This window comes from Anolis carolinensis, unplaced genomic scaffold (assembly GCF_035594765.1).
Source record: "Anolis carolinensis isolate JA03-04 unplaced genomic scaffold, rAnoCar3.1.pri scaffold_15, whole genome shotgun sequence".
Lineage (NCBI taxonomy): Eukaryota > Metazoa > Chordata > Lepidosauria > Squamata > Dactyloidae > Anolis > Anolis carolinensis.
This window is the reverse complement of record NW_026943826.1, coordinates 4,287,135-4,305,264: the sequence shown is the minus strand read 5'-3', so window position 1 is coordinate 4,305,264 and position 18,130 is coordinate 4,287,135. Positions and strand designations below refer to the sequence as shown.

General features: G+C 48.1%; 1 protein-coding gene across 9 annotated transcripts in view; it reads left to right on the top strand.

The window, feature by feature from the left end:
• mtor (mechanistic target of rapamycin kinase) overlaps positions 1-18,130 on the top strand; it is a 169,517-nt gene that overhangs the window by 142,816 nt on the left and 8,571 nt on the right. For 6 of the 9 annotated variants that reach the window (XM_062965864.1, XM_062965862.1, XM_062965863.1 and 3 more), the window contains 6 exons: positions 12,934-13,016; positions 13,188-13,260; positions 15,233-15,307; positions 15,587-15,722; positions 17,355-17,423; positions 17,696-17,776. In XM_062965864.1, the coding sequence (XP_062821934.1) occupies positions 12,934-13,016; positions 13,188-13,260; positions 15,233-15,307; positions 15,587-15,722; positions 17,355-17,423; positions 17,696-17,776 (517 nt within the window). The remainder of the gene's footprint in view (positions 1-12,933; positions 13,017-13,187; positions 13,261-15,232; positions 15,308-15,586; positions 15,723-17,354; positions 17,424-17,695; positions 17,777-18,130) is intronic. The other 3 variants (XM_062965865.1, XM_062965861.1, XM_062965866.1) reach the window with 2 other exon arrangements.

The window sequence follows — 18,130 nt, the reverse complement described above, 5'->3', positions numbered from 1 at the left end:
AACAGAAAATAACTAAAAATAATACAAGAAAATAATAAAATATAATAAATAAAAATATAACTTACAATAAAATTAATTTAAAAAATGCAAATAACGTCAAATAAAAATCACACAACAATTTTTAACCAATACCACCACCACTTTGCCACAGCAACGCGTGGCCGGGCACAGCTAGTTACATATAATATTACAGTATAGTGCAGGGGTCCCCAAACTAAGGCCTGGGGGCCGGATGCAGCCCTCCAAGGTCATTTACCTGGCCCCCGCCATCAGTTTTATAATATATTTTATATCATTTTAAATAATATAATATATTGTATATAACAATATTATGTTATACAATATAATATTAATAATGATACCATATCATAATACTAATTATATGTTATATATTACATATAATATTACAGTATAGTGGTATCTTTCAATATGGTAATATATAATGCTAATATTGTGCTATGCTAATAATATAATATATTGTATGTACATACAGCTGCTTTGAGTCTCCTTCAGGGTGAGAAGGGTGGGATATAAATGTAATAAATAAATGTAGTAAATAAATAAATAAATAATTTGTTTATTTTTATTTATTTCAATTATTTATACCCCGCCCTTTTTCTTCGTGTACTCTGTGAATGCACACTAATGGAGAGGCTGCGCCTGCGCAGGTCCCAACGGAAACTCTTCCCAAGCTGAAGTTTAAATTTTGGCGGTAGCCACGCCCCTCCGTCCCCGGAGGGCATAAAAGGCAGCCCTCGGCGTCTCCTCCCCAGTTCCTTTTTTTCCGCCGCAAGGTTCACTTCGGATTCTCATGTCTACGACTCGCTTCAAGCGCTGCACTCAGTGTGCCGCTAAAATTCCTGATTCCGACGGCCACGCCAAGTGCCTCTACTGCCTCGGAGAGGCACATGTCGTCGGTACCTGCCGCTTCTGCCTGGCCCTAACGGCTCAGGCTAGAAAAAATAGAGCCGCGAGGCTTAGAGCGGCGCTCTACGAAAAATCGCTTGCCCCTGAACCCGCTCCGTCGACTTCGGGCACGAAGCCGCCGCTTAATCCGGGTTCGATGTCGGCTTCAACAGCTAAAGCCCCTTCGGTCTCGTCTAAGGCGTCCAGAGCCTCCAGATCGTCTAAGGCCGCTAAACCACCGTGCACACTCACCACGGCTACGGTGTCGACACGTTCTGGTCGGGTCGGCCCTTCCTCGACATCGAGCTCGGTGGCTTCCGTATCTTCGGCCCGATCCCATCTTGGGGCTCCTCCGTCGACCTCTGCGATGAAGATCGCCCTTAAAAGGGCTCACGAGGAAGCTCGTCGGACCCAATCCGACTCAGCAATGGTCCCTCCCACGCCGGGAAAATCCCTGAGGGTTCCATCAAAACAACCACTCGCTAAGAAGAGGGCAACCCAACGTTCTTCCTCTTCTGCTTCCTCCAAGATGGACGTCCTTTCTTCGGCGACTTCTTCTAGAAGGTCCTCTCCGATCGCTCCTGCTCAGCGACCTCGCCAAACTTCTCCTCAGCAACTTTCTGATGGCGAGTTGCAGGACTCACCCCACCACTCCACTCAGACAGTGGTCAGGGTGCCATCTCCTCGACCTGCTGTCTCTCATCGTCCGTCTCGCCAGCAGCTTTTCCCCCCGACCTCGACACCGGAACGGGGTAGACAGACCACTCGCCTGGCTCGAGCGGCCCAGGCCTCGGCCTCCAAAGATACTCGGCCACAGATGGCTTCTGCTCTTGAGGCTTTGCCGCCACCAGAGACTGTGTTGTCATCTCCCCCCCAGTCCCCTCAAGGGGCTGGGGACGATGAGATCGATATAGATCGCCCTGATTCCGCTCTCTCGGCCTCGGTAGTATCCTTAGGCCTTGATCTCTCTCCTCCTCATGACGCCTATGAGGTGGACCCTCCTTCGCCTACCGACAACATTCGGGCTTTCTCCGAACAAATGATTAGAATGGCCGACGCCCTGGGTCTAGAAATCAAACAGACTTCCAAGGCAGTTACTGACCCAGTCTTCAAACGGGTCCAAGCCCAGGCCCCTCCAGCCACGCTGTTGCCATTTTTGCCTTATCTCCTAGATGTCATCCAATCTTCATGGAAGACTCCTTCCTCGATCCCTCCTACCTCGAAGAGAATCGAGTCTTGGTATCGTACAGATGACGACACTTTAGAATGGCTTAAACACCATCCCGACCCGAACTCCATGGTCGTTAAAGCTTCTCAGTCTTCCGGCCGTGAATCCACTACCCCTGCAGACAGAGAGGGCAAGAGGTTCGACGCGGTCGGTCGAAAGCTCTATTCCGGAGCCCTTCTACTCTGTAGAATGGCGAACTATGGGGCCTGTATGGGGGCATACCAGCAGATCCTTTGGGAGAAAGCTCAGCCCTTCTTCTCTAAATTGTCGGACGAAGACCGGTCCGTCATGTCCACCCTCCAACAAGAGGCCGATTCGTTAGCGCATCATCAAATCCAGATGGCTAAGCATACGGGCGACACGGCCGGCAAGATGATTGCCCACGCCATTGCTATTCGTCGCCACGCCTGGCTGAGATCTTCCGGTCTGTCTTCCTCCTCGAGGCAGGTCATCGAAGACCTCCCCTTCGACGCCATGGGCCTCTTTAACTCTGGCACTGACGACAAGCTAAAAACCAACCACGACTTTAAAGTTCTGGCCACTAAATGCGGCGATCAACCCCAGGTTCACCGCACCAAGTGGTTTCCTCAACGCTTTCGACGCTTCCCGCCTCCTTCTTACCGCCATCAATCCTTCCGGCGTCCCTCGGTATCAAACAACCAAAATCGCCAGCAACCCCGTCGGGCCGCTCAGCCACAAAGACAACGCGGCCGAGCCACCCCCACTGCTGCTCAACCTCTCCGGCGTTCCTGACGCCATCTCTCTTTCCAAAGACTCTTTCTACGGTACCGATGCAGCTCTCATGCCTCCACACCCCTCCCCTTCACCAAATCAGCCTCATGGTCTCTTTCTAGACCGCCTGGCTCCCTTCTTTCACCGGTGGAAATCTATTACTTCAGATGCCTGGGTTCTCAAAATTGTCCAAGAAGGCTATGCCTTGGAATTCGAAGAACTCCCGCCCACGGGTCAAGTCCTTCTCTCCAACCCTTCTCAAGAAATTCTCGCAGAGGTCGACGCCCTTCTCGCCAAGGGGGCTATTCGGCCTTCTCCATCGGTACAGGACCCTCAAGGCTTCTTCTCCAGATACTTTACGGTCCCGAAGAGGGGAGGGGGCCTCCGCCCAATTCTGGACTTACGCATGCTCAATGTCTTCATACGTCCAACCAAGTTCAGGATGGTCTCCATCGCCTCCATCCTCCCGATGCTTCAACGCGGAGACTACTTCGTGTCTATAGACCTTCGAGACGCCTATTTCCACGTGGCGATTCGAGAAAACCACAGGCGTTTCCTTTCTTTCAAAGTTCTCGACCAGACCTACCAGTTCACCGTTTTACCCTTTGGCCTCGCTACGGCCCCAAGGGTCTTTACCAAAGTCGTCGCTGTCGTGGCTGCCCACCTCCGGCTCCAAGGGATCACAGTCTTTCCATATCTAGACGACTGGCTTCTGGTCGAACCCGACCCTGCCCTTCTCCGACGTCACGTCGACTACACCCTCTGTCTTCTAGAATCTCTCGGTCTTCAATTAAACCACGACAAATCTCACCTCACCCCGTCGAACAAAATCTGCTTCATCGGAGCCCTGTTCGACTCAATTGCTCAAACTGTCTCCCTTCCATTCGACAGGTTTCTAGCTCTTCGCCAACAAATCATTTTCTGCGAGACCCACCGGAGGGTTCGGGCTCGATCCATCCAGGTACTGCTCGGCCACATGGCCTCCACAGTCTTCACGACCCCGTTCGCCAGGCTTCATCTCCGGCCTCTTCAAAGGTGGTTCATAGACGCTTTCAAGCCATTCCGCCACCCCAACTCGAGGTTTCTCTCGGTCCCGCCTCACGCTCGTCGGTCGCTTCTCTGGTGGAAGTCCCCCTCCAACGTTTGCAGGGGTCTTCCGTTCCACCCGATTCCTCCCTCCACTACCATAACCACGGACTCATCCAACTTCGGCTGGGGAGCCCACATGAAGGGTCTCACTGTTCGGGGCCTTTGGTCTCCCTCCGAGAAGGCAAATCACATAAACTTTCTCGAACTCCTTGCTATCTTCAAGGCTCTGAGAGCCTTCTCACGCCTGATCTCCCAGACATCTGTACTCATTCAGTCAGACAACACGGTAGCAGTCTTTTACATCAACAAACAGGGTGGCACGGGTTCAAGGAAGCTGATGCTCCTCTCCTCCCAGCTGTGGCATTGGTGCATAGCCCGCAACATCCAAATCTCGGCGATTCACCTTCCCGGGATCCAGAACAACTTGGCAGACGCCCTCAGCAGGATGACGACTTCCTCCCACGAGTGGATGCTCGACCCCGAGACTCTTCTTTCTCTTTTTCTCAAATGGGGCTTCCCCACTCTAGACCTTTTCGCTTCTCCCGAGAACGCTCAGCTGCCCCGATACGGGGCAAGACTCCCCCCGTCCTCCTCTCCAGGCTGCCTGGGAGACGCCTTTCTTCTGGACTGGTCGGCGGAACCGATCTATCTCTTTCCGCCCTTTCCTCTGATACCGAAGGTCCTGCAGAAACTCCGGTCGGTACCTACGTCGGCGATCCTGATAGCTCCAGCCTGGCCTCGTCAATCTTGGTTCCCGGCTCTTCTTCATCTCTCCAAGGCGACCTTCTTCACTCTACCTCTTCTGCCACACCTCTTATCCAGGGAGAACGGCCAGATCCTCCACCCGGATCTCCCCTCTCTACATCTCACTGCTTGGAGGATTCTCGCCTGACCTCCCTCCCGCAAAACCTACAGGAGGTCCTCCGCGCAGCTCACAAACCGGCTACAACCAGGGCCTACACTTATAAAGTCTCTCGCTTTCGCTCCTTTCTTCGCTCCCGAGGAATTACTGTTTTCCCAACCTCGGTACCGATTGTGCTGGACTTCCTTATGTCTCTGGCAGACCAAAAACTTTCTCTTGCTTCTATGAAATCTTACCTGGCCGCTCTATCCTGGTGTTTTCAACAACATGGTAGACCATCTCTATTCTCCGACCACCTTGTCAAGACCTTCTTGAAAGGGTACAACAACATCTGCCCACCGACTCAACCTCCTACTCCAGGGTGGAACCTCGAGCTTGTACTTTCCCAGCTTACTGCCTCTCCCTTTGAACCGCTGGCTTCGACCGACCTACGTCTCCTTTCTTGGAAAGTTGCCTTCTTGGTGGCCATAACCTCAGCGCGCAGACCCTCGGAGCTGGCGGCCCTTCGGGTCGATGAACCCTACCTCCGCTTTCATCACGACCGCGCCGTTCTCCGTCCGGACATCACCTTCCTTCCCAAGGTGGTCTCTGCTTTTCACCTTAACCAGGACATTGTCCTTCCCGCTTTCTTCCCAGACCCCTCGTCTCCCCTTGAGCGGAGACTGCACCTCCTTGATGTGCGTAGAGCACTTCTGTTCTACCGGGACCGTACTAAGGACATTCGAAAGACCCCAAAACTTTTTGTGGCCCATGCCCCAGATAAACTGGGCAATCCTATTTCTTCTCAAAGACTCTCACACTGGATTGCTCAGGCCATTGAACTGGCCTATGAACTAGCCAAAAGACCTCCTCCCCCGTCGGTTCGCCCGCGTTCGACGAGAGGTCTCTCCACGTCGACTGCCTTCCTAAGGGGCATTTCCCTGGACTCCATCTGCAAGGCAGCGATCTGGTCCAACCCCCTTACATTTGTGTCTCACTACAGGTTAGACCAAAAAACTTTGAAAGATGCCGCCTTTGCTAGGGCGGTTTTATCCTCATGCTTGTCCTAACCTTCTGCATTTATGACTTCTATGTGGGTGCTTTTTCTCATGCGACCCTCTTGTTGTTTTTTCCTGTTTGGTACATGTTTGCACTACTCTCCTGACGATCCGTGCCTTATTGCTACTGCCTTCCCCCTTAGGGGAATGATGTTTCCTGTTTTTTTCACATGTGCTCTTAAAGGGTTATATCATGCCTTACCGAACTGCTCTCGGTGTTTGGCGTGTGTTTGATGCAATACCTTAATGGGTCCTTGGACCAGGTTTTTTTGATGTTTTCATGTTTAATAAACATATGTTTGGACAGTTTTCTCGTTGTCAGGGTTTGCTTAGCCCGCCTCCGAGACCTAAGCTTGCTAGTCTCCATTAGTGTGCATTCACAGAGTACACGAAGAAAAAGGACAGGTTGCTTACCTGTAACCATGTTTCTTCGAGTGTACTCTGTGAATTCACACAAGCCCGCCCTTCCTTCCCCTCTGGCAAACCCTCTTCCTTTCTCGTTGCCTTTGCGGCGTAGGAACTGGGGAGGAGACGCCGAGGGCTGCCTTTTATGCCCTCCGGGGACGGAGGGGCGTGGCTACCGCCAAAATTTAAACTTCAGCTTGGGAAGAGTTTCCGTTGGGACCTGCGCAGGCGCAGCCTCTCCATTAGTGTGAATTCACAGAGTACACTCGAAGAAACATGGTTACAGGTAAGCAACCTGTCCTTCTCACCCGAGGGGACTCAGGGCGGCTTACAAGTGGCAATTGATGCCGTTACACTGATATAAAATAAACTAAAATGATTAAAACAGTTAAAACAATCATAAAATAATCATAAAATAGTCATAAAATACAATATACAAAGTTTAAAACAATGCAAAGTGCTTATGCCATTCATCCACCAGATGTTATACAAGAGCCGTAATTCAGACTGAGTCGAAGCCAACACATGCTTATTCTTCAAATGCCTGCGTACATAGCCAGGTCGTCAGTTTTTTTCTGAACCCCAAAAGGGATGGGGTCTGCCGAATATCACTGGGGAGGGAGTTCCATAGCCAGGGAGCCACCACCGAGAAGGCCCTGTCTCTCGTCCCCACCCGCCGTGCCTGTGAGGCGGGTGGGACCGAGAGCAGGGCCTCTCCAGAAGATCTTAAGGTTCTTGTGGGCTCATAGGGGAAGATACGTTCGGACAGGTAAATTGGACCAGAACCGTTTAGGGCTTTGTAGGCCAAGACCAGCACTTTGAATTGGGCTCGGTAGCATATCGGCAACCAGTGGAGCTGGCTTAACAAGGGAGTAGTATGCTCCCTGTAAGCCGCCCCAGTTAACAATCTGGCTGCCGCCCGTTGTACTAATTGGAGCTTCCGGGCCGTCTTCAAAGGCAGCCCCACGTAGAGCGCGTTGCAGTAATCCAGCCGGGATGTGACCAGAGCGTGGACCACCGTGGCCAAGTCAGACTTCCCAAGGTACGGGCGCAGCTGGCGCACAAGTCTCAGTTGTGCGAAGGCTCTCCTGGCCACCGCCGAGACCTGGGGTTCCAGGCTCAGCGATGAGTCCAGGAGAACCCCCAGACTGCAAACCTGTGTCTTCAGGGGGAGTGCGACCCCGTCCAACACAGGCTGTAACCCTATACCCTGTTCAGCCTTACGACTGACCAGGAGGACCTCTGTCTTGTCTGGATTCAATTTCAATTTGTTAGCCCTCATCCAATCCGACACAGCGGCCAGACACCGGTTCAGGACCTGAACAGCCTCCTTAGTGACAGGTGGAAAGGAGTGACAGAGCTGGACATCATCTGCGTACAGATGACACCTCACCCCGAAACTCCGGATGATCTCTCCCAACGGCTTCATGTAGATGTTGAACAACATGGGGGACAGTACTGAACCCTGCGGGACCCCACAAGTCAATGGTTGTGGGGCCGAGCAGGTGTCCCCCAATGACACCATCTGGGATCGACCCTCCAGGAAGGACCGGAGCCACTGCAGAACAGTACCTCCAAGCCCCATCCCAGCAAGGCGCCCCAGAAGGATACCGTGATCGACGGTATCGAAGGCCGCTGAGAGGTCCAGCAGAACCAGCAGGGACACACTCCCCCTGTCCAGCTCGCGGCGTAGATCATCGACTAAGGCGACCAAGGCTGTCTCGGTACCATGCCCCGGCCTGAAACCAGACTGTGCCGGATCTAGAAAATCAGTGTCAACCAAGAATGCCTGGAGTTGCGCGGCCACCACACGTTCCATGACCTTGCCCAGAAAGGGAAGATTGGAAATAGGCCGATAGTTCTCCAATTGAGTGGGGTCCAGTGATGGCTTCTTCAACAGCGGTTTGATCACAGCCAATTTAAGGCTCGCTGGAAATATGCCATCCCGAAGGGAGGCATTCACCACCGCCTTCACCCACTCGGCCAATCCCCCTCTGGCTTCTCTCACCAGCCAGGATGGGCAAGGGTCTAGGATGCATGTGGTAGCCCTCGCCTCTCCAAGTACCTTGTCCACATCCTCGAGCTCAACCAATTGAAAAGAATCCATCAAAATGGGACAAGAAGATGCTTGTGTTACATCCCCGGAGACTGCCGTTAATATGGTGTCAAAGCCAGAACGGATCAGAGCAACTTTGTCCGCAAAAAACCGAGCAAATGCTTCACAGCGGGCTGCCGAGATGTCAGGGATCCCATCTTGAGAGATGGGATTTAACAAACCTCTGACAACCCGAAACAGCTCCGCCGGACGGTTTTTTGCAGACGCAATATTAGCTGCGAAGAAAGCATTCTTTGCAGCATGTATTGCCGCGGCATATGTCCTTAGGTAGGAACACAGCCGTGTTTGGTCTGATTCGTTCTGCTTCGAACGCCACACACACTCTAGTTCCCTCTTCTTTCGCTTCATCGCTGCCAACTCCTTGGTGAACCAAGGAGACCCTTCTAAGGGTCTGGAGAACAAGCCCTTTGAGGAGCGGCTTAAAGAGCTGGGCATGTTTAGCCTGCAGAAGAGAAGGCTGAGAGGAGACATGATAGCCATGTACAAATATGTGAAGGGAAGTCATAGGGAAGAGGGAGCAAGCTTGTTTTCTGCTGCCCTGCAGACTAGGACACGGAACAATGGCTTCAAACTACAGGAAAGGAGATTCCACCTGAACATCAGGAAGAACTTCCTCACTGTGAGAAAGGCTGTTCGACAGTGGAACTCTCTCCCCGGGGCCGTGGTGGAGGCTCCTTCCTTGGAGGCTTTTAAGCAGAGGCTGGATGGCCATCTGTCGGGGGTGCTTTGAATGTGATTTCCTGCTTCTTAGCAGGGGGTTGGACTAGATGGCCCATGTGGTCTCTTCCAACTCTACTATTCTATGATTCTATGATTCTACCAGAGCATCAACAGGATCACCAACCGAGGCAGCGGGAAACTCCCCAAGGGCCATCAGGAATCCATCTGGATCCATAAGCCTCCTGGGGCGGACCATTTTAATAGGTCCTCCACCCCTGTAGAGGTTAGGTGGCGCAGTCAGCCTAAACCTGATCAGGTGATGGTCGGTCCATGGCAAAGGGGTGATGGTAAGCTCCTCCACACCGCCACCTTCCTCCCATCCCTGGCAGAAAACCAAGTCTAATGTGTGTCCCGCTGTGTGGGTGGGACCAGATACCAATTGGGACAGCCCCATGGTTGCCATGGTGGCCATGACGTCCTGGGCTGCACCAGACAGGATGGTCTCAGCATGGATATTGAAGTCCCCCAGCACCAAAAGCCGCTGGGACTCCAATGCCAGGCCTGAGACCACCCCCGCTAGCTCAGGCAGGGAGACTGTAGTGCAGCGGGGTGGTCGGTACACTAACAGAATCCCTAATCTGTCCCGGCCACCCACCCTCAGATGGACACATTCGAACAAGGTTGACTGCAGGATGGGGCACCTGGTCAGGGGGATGGAATCCTTGTAGACCACTGCAACACCACCTCCCCGTCCTCCGGATCTTGGTTGGTGCTGCACAGAGTACCCGGGAGGACAGAGTTGGGTAAGATTGACCCCACCCACCTCATCCAACCAGGTCTCTGTTATGCACGCCAGGTCTGCTTGCTCCTCCAAGATAAGATCTTGGATAATTGCAGTTTTTCCGTTTGTAGACCTGGCGTTCAGCAGCACCACCTTTAGTCCGGAGGAACCGCTAGCCTGGGTATCCAAATTTACCATATCAGGAGGCCGTTTTAGATCTACGAGAAATCTTGTACTCTCCCTAGGCCGAATTAATTTTGGCCTTCCGTCTCTCCCCCTCCCCTGAATTACTTCGATGGGGCCCCCCTGGCCAGTGGACTCCCATCCCCCCCTTACAAGGCCCTTCTCCCTTTCCTCCAACATCTGGCTAGCCCTGGCTGTAGATGTAAACAGAACCACAAGAACCCTGTTATTAAACTGAATCCTGCTTTGCTCTCCTTTGGAGGCCGCTCCTATCCCCCCTCCCCTTTTGGGAGTTACTAAGCTAAGCGCACTAAGAGCTTTATAGCTCCCTCCTTCCTTAATCTATATCCAAAGTACACAATGTTAGGGGTCCAGTTCAAAGGTTACTCTCAACTCCTGGGGATAGGAAACTAACAAAAAGCTTAAGAAGCAGTAAGGGTTCACAGTTCTAAGGTGCCAGTGGCTATAGCAGCATCACACAGTTTATGATAATAAACTAGAAGAGGTCCCACACAGTGGCGCTCGGCCGAGGAATGGCGTCGTTTGTAAAACCAAACCAACAAGATGGACACGCCGCAACCCAGGACAGATTCTCTGTTCTGGCAGCAGGGCCAAGGCAGCAGGATCAAGCAGTAGGCCTGTTAGGCAGTAGTTTTTGCAGTTCTTGTGGTCCAGAAGGCAGGCAGCAGGAAAGATGTTGTAGAAGCTCTGACCTTCTGGACTGTTTCTGCCACTGGAGTCAGGAGGCTCTTAAAGGGCCCAATGACCCACACCCAGAAACAGCAGCCCCCAAGTGGAAGCTACAGCAGGTGCAGGGAGCCACGCCCAGTTTGTGAGTAGGCCTGTTTGGCAGCAGTCTTCGCAGTTCTTGTGGTCCAGAAGGCAGGCAGCAGGAAAGATGTTGTAGAAGCTCTGACCTTCTGGACTGTAATGTTAGACTTAGGCTCGCCCAAAGTCTAAAATAACTTGAAGGAACACAACAACAATAATCCAAATTCACTTGACAATCTCATTGGCCAGAAGCAGGCCCACACTTCCCATTGAAATCGTGATAGGTTTATGCTGGTTACAATTGTTTTCATTTTTAAATATTGTATTGTTCTTTCATTGTTGTTGTTGTTTTGCACTACAAATAAGACACGTGCAGTGTGCATAGGAATTTGTCCGTTTTTTTTTTCCAAATGATAATTCGGCCCCTCCACAGTCTGAAGGATTGTGGACTGGCCCTTTGCTTTAAAAGTTTGGGGACCCCTGGTATATACAGTGAAAGTGTGAGAGCAAATGAGTTTATAGGAAAGGGGTGTGTGTGAAAAAGATAGACAAAAATAAAAAAGTGATACTAAAAATAGTAAAAATAAAAAGTACAAAAAATAGAAGAGAATAAAAAAGTAAAAATAGGAAAAATGTATATATAAAACTTTTGACTTCCGTTCTTCTTCTCCTTGGGTTCCTCTTAGTCCTTTTGTTTAATCTTTCTTTCCCTGTTTATAAGTCAAATGGTTTTGTTCGAGTTCCTAGATTTGATAAGACTCTTTAATATATTTCTCAAATAGTGACCAGTCAGTCATTTTTAAACCTTTAGCATTATTCTTCTTTAGTAGATACTTTAACTTGTCCGTATCCTTTATTTCCATGACTTTATTTAGCCATGATTCTTTAACTGGGAACTTTTCTCTTTTCCATTCCTTTGCATAGGTCATTCTGGCTGCTGTTGCCAAATATATAAGAACAGTAGAGTCTCTCTTATCCAAGACTCGCTTATCCAAGGTTCTGGATTATCCAAGCCATTTTTGTAGTCAGTGTTTTCAATATATCGTGATATTTTGGTGCTAAATTCATAAATACAGTAATTACAACATAACATTACTGCGTATTGAACTACTTTTTCTGTCAACTTTGTTGTATAACATAATGCTTTGGTGCTTAATTTGTAAAATCATAACCTAATTTGATGTTTAATAGGCTTTTCCTTAATCCCTTCTTATTATCCAAGATATTCGCTTATCCAAGCTTCTGCCGTCCCGTTTAGCTTGGATAAGTGAGACTCTACTATACTATATTTACTTATTTAGCACCAAAATATCACGCTATATTGAAAACATTGTCTACAAAAATGCCTTGGATAATTCAGAACCTTGGATAAGGGAGTGTTGGATAAGCGAGACTCTAGTAAAGATAAAGGTTTTCCCCTGACATTAAGTCCAGTCATGTCTGACTCTGGGGGTTGGTGCTCGTCTCCATTTCTAAGCCGAAGAGCCGGCGTTGTTCATAGACACCTCCAAGGTCATGTGGCCACTGGCATGACTGCATGGAATGCTGTTACCTTCCCGCCGGAGCGGTACCTATTGATCTACTCACATTGACATGTTTTCGAACTGCTAGGTTGGCAGGAGCTGGAGCAACAGCGGGCACTCACTCCGCTCCCGGGATTTGAATCTGGGACCTTTCAGTCTGCCAAGTTCAGCAGCTCATTGCTTTAACACACTTCGCCACCGGGGCTCCACTCTACTATTAATAATTATATAATTATTAATTACTATTAATGATTATATAATTATTAATTACTATTAATACTTAATACAGTGAGACTCTACTATATTACTATTAATATAATTATGTTTATTTATACCCCACTTTTGCTCTCCACAAAGGAGACTCAAAGTGGTGCACATTAAAAGCATTTCAATGCCATTTTAAAATCTGTACTTATAATAAAAGTGAAAATATGTAAGTGTGTGTGTGGCTGGGGTGCCCTCTTCCACAAACAGCTGTAGTTGTAGTTCTATAAGATCTTTAGCCTTCTTTCCTTGTGAAAGCCAAACTAAAAATCCCAGAATTCCATAGCACCAAGCCAGGACTGTTAAAGTCAGGTTTCTTTCCAACACTTGCTCATGCGCTGCTTCGATCCGCTTCCCGGCCTCTCTTCCTTTGCAGGTGTGGTTTGACCGAAGAACCAATTACACTCGTTCGCTGGCCGTGATGTCCATGGTCGGTTATATCCTCGGTCTCGGGGACAGGTGAGAGAAATGGACCCTTGTTTTCCTTTAAAGACATATCATAAGAGTGCGAATGTTTTCAAATAATGTTTTGGAAGCCTCTTGGGAGTAAGTGCAACAAATCAATCCCACAGGACACACAAACACACAGGCCAAGTCTTCACAGAAAATAATGTGCTTCTCCTTCCGCAGGCATCCCTCCAACCTTATGCTCGACCGACTTAGTGGGAAGATTCTCCATATTGACTTCGGAGACTGCTTTGAGGTGACTTGGGACTGGAAACAACCATGTAGCTAGCATTGTAGAATTAGAAACTAGAGCTTGAGAAACTCCACTTTGGGGGACCATACCTTCTAGAATCTGCTGACTGTCCTAACTGTAACACAATGTACAATTTTTGTCTCTGGGTTGCAAAGGTCATTTCCTAATTGGTTCTATCATGAAAACATGGGGAAAGTTTATTAAACTGCCAAAACAAAGAGAGACATCCTACAGCACATTTTACAATATTCTTTTCCAATTAATGTCTAATAATAATAATATTATAATCTAATAGCCATTATAATAGCACCTTACATTGTTTAAGGTAATACATTTGAGATGCGGAGTCCATTCAGGCTGACTCGCATGTTGACAATAGATCTTTTAATTATGGCTACAACTATATTTTACTGTCTCTATTTAATTTTTTCCAAATTTTGTTACATAGTGTAATCTAAGAGAGGGAGTGGAAGGAAAGAAGGAGGGAGAAAAAGAAACAAGGAAGGAGGGAGGGAGGGAAGGAAGGAAGGAAAGAAGGAGGGAGAGAAAAAGGAAGGGACGGAGGGAAGGAAGAAAGGAGGGAGGAAAGGAAGGAAAGAGGGAAGGAAGGTTAGAAGGAAAGAAGGAGGGAGAGAAAAAGGGGGAGGGAAGGAAAAAGAGGGAGGGAAGGAAGGAAAGGAAGGAGGGAGGGAAGGAGGGAGGGAGAAAGAAAGGAAGGAAAGGAAGGAAGGAAGCAAGGAGAGAAGGAAGGAAGGAAGGAAGAGAGAGAGAGAGAGAGAGAGAGAGAGAGAGAAAGGGAGGGAAGGAAGGAAGGGAAGGAAGGGACGGAGGGAGGGAAGGAGGGAGAGAAAAAGGGAGGGAAGGAAAAAGGGGGAGGGAGGGAAGGAAGGAAGGAAGGGAAGGAAGGAAAAGGGGGAGGGAAGGAAGGAGGGAGAGAAAAAGGGAGGGAAGGAAGGGACAGAGGGAAGGAAGGAAGGAAGGACGGAAGGACGGAAGAGAGAGAGAAGGGACGGAGGGAGGGAAGGAAGAAACGAAGGAAAGAAGGAAGGAGGGAGAGAAAAAGGGAGGGAAGGAAGGGACGGAGGGAGAGAAAAAGGGAGGGAAGGAAAAAGAGGGAGGGAAGGAAGGAAGGAAGGAAGGAAGGAAGGAAGGAAGGAAGGAAGGAAGGAAGGAAGGAAGGAAGGAAAACGGGGAGGGAAGGAAGGAAGTAGGGAGAGAAAAAGGGAGGGAAGGAAGGGACAGAGGGAAGGAAGGAAGGAAGGACGGAAGGACGGAAGAGAGAGAGAAGGGACGGAGGGAGGGAAGGAAGAAAGGAAGGAAAGAAGGAAGGAGGGAGAGAAAAAGGGAGGGAAGGAAGGGACGGAGGGAGAGAAAAAGGGAGGGAAGGAAAAAGAGGGAGGGAAGGAAGGAAGGAAGGAAGGAAGGAAGGAAGGAAGGAAGGAAGGAAGGAAGGAAGGAAGGAAGGAAGGAAGGAAAACGGGGAGGGAAGGAAGGAAGTAGGGAGAGAAAAAGGGAGGGAAGGAAGGGACAGAGGGAAGGAAGGAAGGATAGAAGCAAAGAAGTAGGGAAAGAAAAAGAGAGGGAAGAAAGGAGGGAGGGAGGAAGGAAAGAAGGAGGGAGAGGAAAAGGGAGGAAAGGAAGGAAAAGGGGGGAGGGAAGGAAGGAGGGGAGGAAGTAAGGAGGGAGGGATGGAAGGTAAGGAAAAAGGGAAGGAAGGTTAGAAGGAAAGAAGGAGGGGGAGAAAAAGGGAGGGAAGGAAGGAAAGGGGGAGGGGAGGAAGGGAGAGAGAGAGAGAGAGAGAGAGAGAGAGAGAGAGAGAGAGAGAGAAACAAAGAAAGAAAGACAGAAAGAAAGACAGAAAGAAAGACAGAAAGAAAGACAGAAAGAAAGACAGAACGTCAGTTCAATCTGCCAGTCTGTTAATCTTCCATTCCTGCTAACAAAACCTTGTACTTTCTTCCTCCCTGGTTCTTAGGTTGCCATGACCAGAGAGAAGTTCCCGGAGAAGATTCCGTTCAGGCTGACTCGGATGTTGACAAACGCCATGGAGGTAAAAAAAGGACCATGACAGGAGAAGACAAATTTCTTACAGCAGAAGATCACAAAATAAAAACCAAAAAATGAGGATTCCACCCAATAGCTGTAGCGGTTTGCTCGCCAGTAACAAACTGGTACACCCAGTGTTTGAACTACAGCTCCTATTCACCTCTGTTAGAAGAGCCAGTGACGATGGGAGTTATAAATGTTCTGAGGATGGCTGCCGTACAGTTGGGATCTGGGGCCAACGACGGTTGCTTGCTGTTGGGGTTTTAATAATCTGTTTCCGCAGGTGACCGGATTGGATGGCAACTACAGGATCACCTGCCACACCGTCATGGAGGTCTTGCGGGAGCACAAGGACAGCGTCATGGCCGTGCTGGAGGCCTTTGTGTACGACCCTTTGCTAAACTGGAGGCTCATGGACAGTAAGTAAAGCCAAAACAGGCCTTAAGTTTCATTATGGACCCCTGTATGCATTCTTTTCCTTCTCAAAATCACGTCCAAAGTAAAATCTGGGTTGCTGTGAGTTTTCCGGGCTGTATAGCTATGTTTCAGAAGCATTCTCTCCTGACGTTTCGCCCACATCTGTGGCATACAGCCTCAGAGGTTATGAGGTCTGTTGGAAACTAGGCCAGTGGGGTTTATATATCTGTGGAATAATGTCTTTTGAGAAATAGATGCAGCACTCATAATTATGAATTTACAACAAAGAATTGACTTGGACTGAGACGCGGAATGCGCCTCTAAATGTTTTAATTGATATTTTGACCTAATTTATTTAATGTATTATTATTGTTGTATTTTAAATGTTTTATATTGGTGTTTTATAAATGGATCTAAGCTGCCTTGAGTCCCCCTTCGGGGATGAGATGGGCGGATAGAAATGCTGTAATAAATAAAAAAATTAAATTAGTTTTGTGTAAATATTCAAAAACATTTAACCTACTGATGCTTCAATTAATGTAATTTTATTGGTATCTCCCTTAGACTGGAGTCAATGTTTTCCCAGTTTTTTGTGGTAAAAATTTGATTGATATATATATATATATATATATATATATATATATATATATATAAAATATTGTATAAACATATAATATTGATAATATTATAATGTAATACAATATTATAGTAATAATACAATATAATAATATTAATTATATATTATATATTGTGTAATATTACTAATAATATTATCATATAATGATATAGTACAATATAGTAATTTAATGCTTATATTGTGCTATGCTAATAATATATTGTATGTTCATTTGATTTGTAAGCTGCTCTGAGTCCCCTTCGGGGTGAGAAGAGTGGGATATAAATAAACAAACAAACAAATAAATAAATAAAATTAGGTGCCTCGGCTTATATTCAGGTCGGCTTATTTATTTATTTATTTACAGTATTTATATTCCGCCCTTCTCACCCTGAAGGGGACTCAGGGCGGATCACATTACACATATAAGGCAAACATTCAATGCTTTAACATAGAACAAAGACAAAGACAAACGCAGGCTCCGAGCTGGCCTCAAACTCATGACCTCTTGGTCAGAGTGATTTGTTGCAGCTGGCTGCAGCTTGCTGCTCACCAGCCTGCGCCACAGCCCGGGTCTTATACTCGAGTATATACAGTAAATGTCCAGGGTGGGAGAAAGAACTCTTGTCTGTTGGAGGCAAGTGTCGATATTGCACTTGGCCACCTTGATTAGCATTGAATGGCCTTGCAGCTTCAAAGACTGGCTGCTTCCTGCCTGGGGGAATCTTTTGTTAGGAGGTGTTAGCTCACAACCTCTGAGGATGCCTGCCATAGATCCAGGCAAAACATCAGGAGAGAATGCTTCTGGAATATGGTCAAACAGTCCAAAAAATTCACAGCAACCCACTGATTCCGGCCATCAAGGCCTTCGACAACACAAAGTAAAATCTTGTTGACCCCCTGACTTCTTTTAAGTATCACAGCCATCACTGATGTGTGGGAGGTAAAACTATTCCGAAGAGCCCAGATTCCCAAGGCATATGCTTATGGCTTTGTCCTCCCTTTATTTGTCTTTAAGCAGCAAACACAAAAGGCAATAAGCGATCCCGGACTCGAACAGACTCCTATTCGGCCGGCCAGTCAGTAGGCAAGTAATGCTGAAGCCCTTCTTTTGTTCTTCTGCATGATTTACGCCTCGTTCGCCCAAGGAAGTCCTTTCCCCGTCTCTGTTTCTAATAGTTAAAGGAAGGCAACAGCACCCCAAGTAAAGGAGTAAAGAGTTGAATGGGAAGAAATTTATGACCTTTATGACTTTTCTTCTTGTCCTTCCAACACAAGTGATTCTTGCCACAGAAAGGCCTTGAGATAGCGATGCTTTTGTTTGCCCTTCCATCTAAGCACTCTCTCTTTTCAAATTAGAAATGTTGGACAGCGTGGAGCTGGGGGAGACGGCCCATAAGAAACCGGGGACCACGGTGCCTGAATCGATCCATTCCTTCAGTAAGTCCTGCATTGCTATTGGCATCCTGTTCTGTTTGTTTAAGCCAGGGGCCCTCAAACTTTTTAAGCCCAGGGCCGGTCTACAATCCTTCAGACTGTTGAGGGGCCGGATTATCATTTGAAAAAAAATACAAACAAATTCCGATGCACACTGCACATGTCTTATTTGTAGTGCAAAAACAACAACAAGAAGAACAATGAAAGAACAATACAATATTTAAAAATAAAAACCATTTTAACCAACATACATTTATCAGGATTTCAATGGGAAGTGTGTTCCTGCTTCTGGCCAATGAGATAGTCAAGTTAATTAGGATTGTTGTTGTTGTTGTTGTTGTTGTTGTTGTTGTGTGC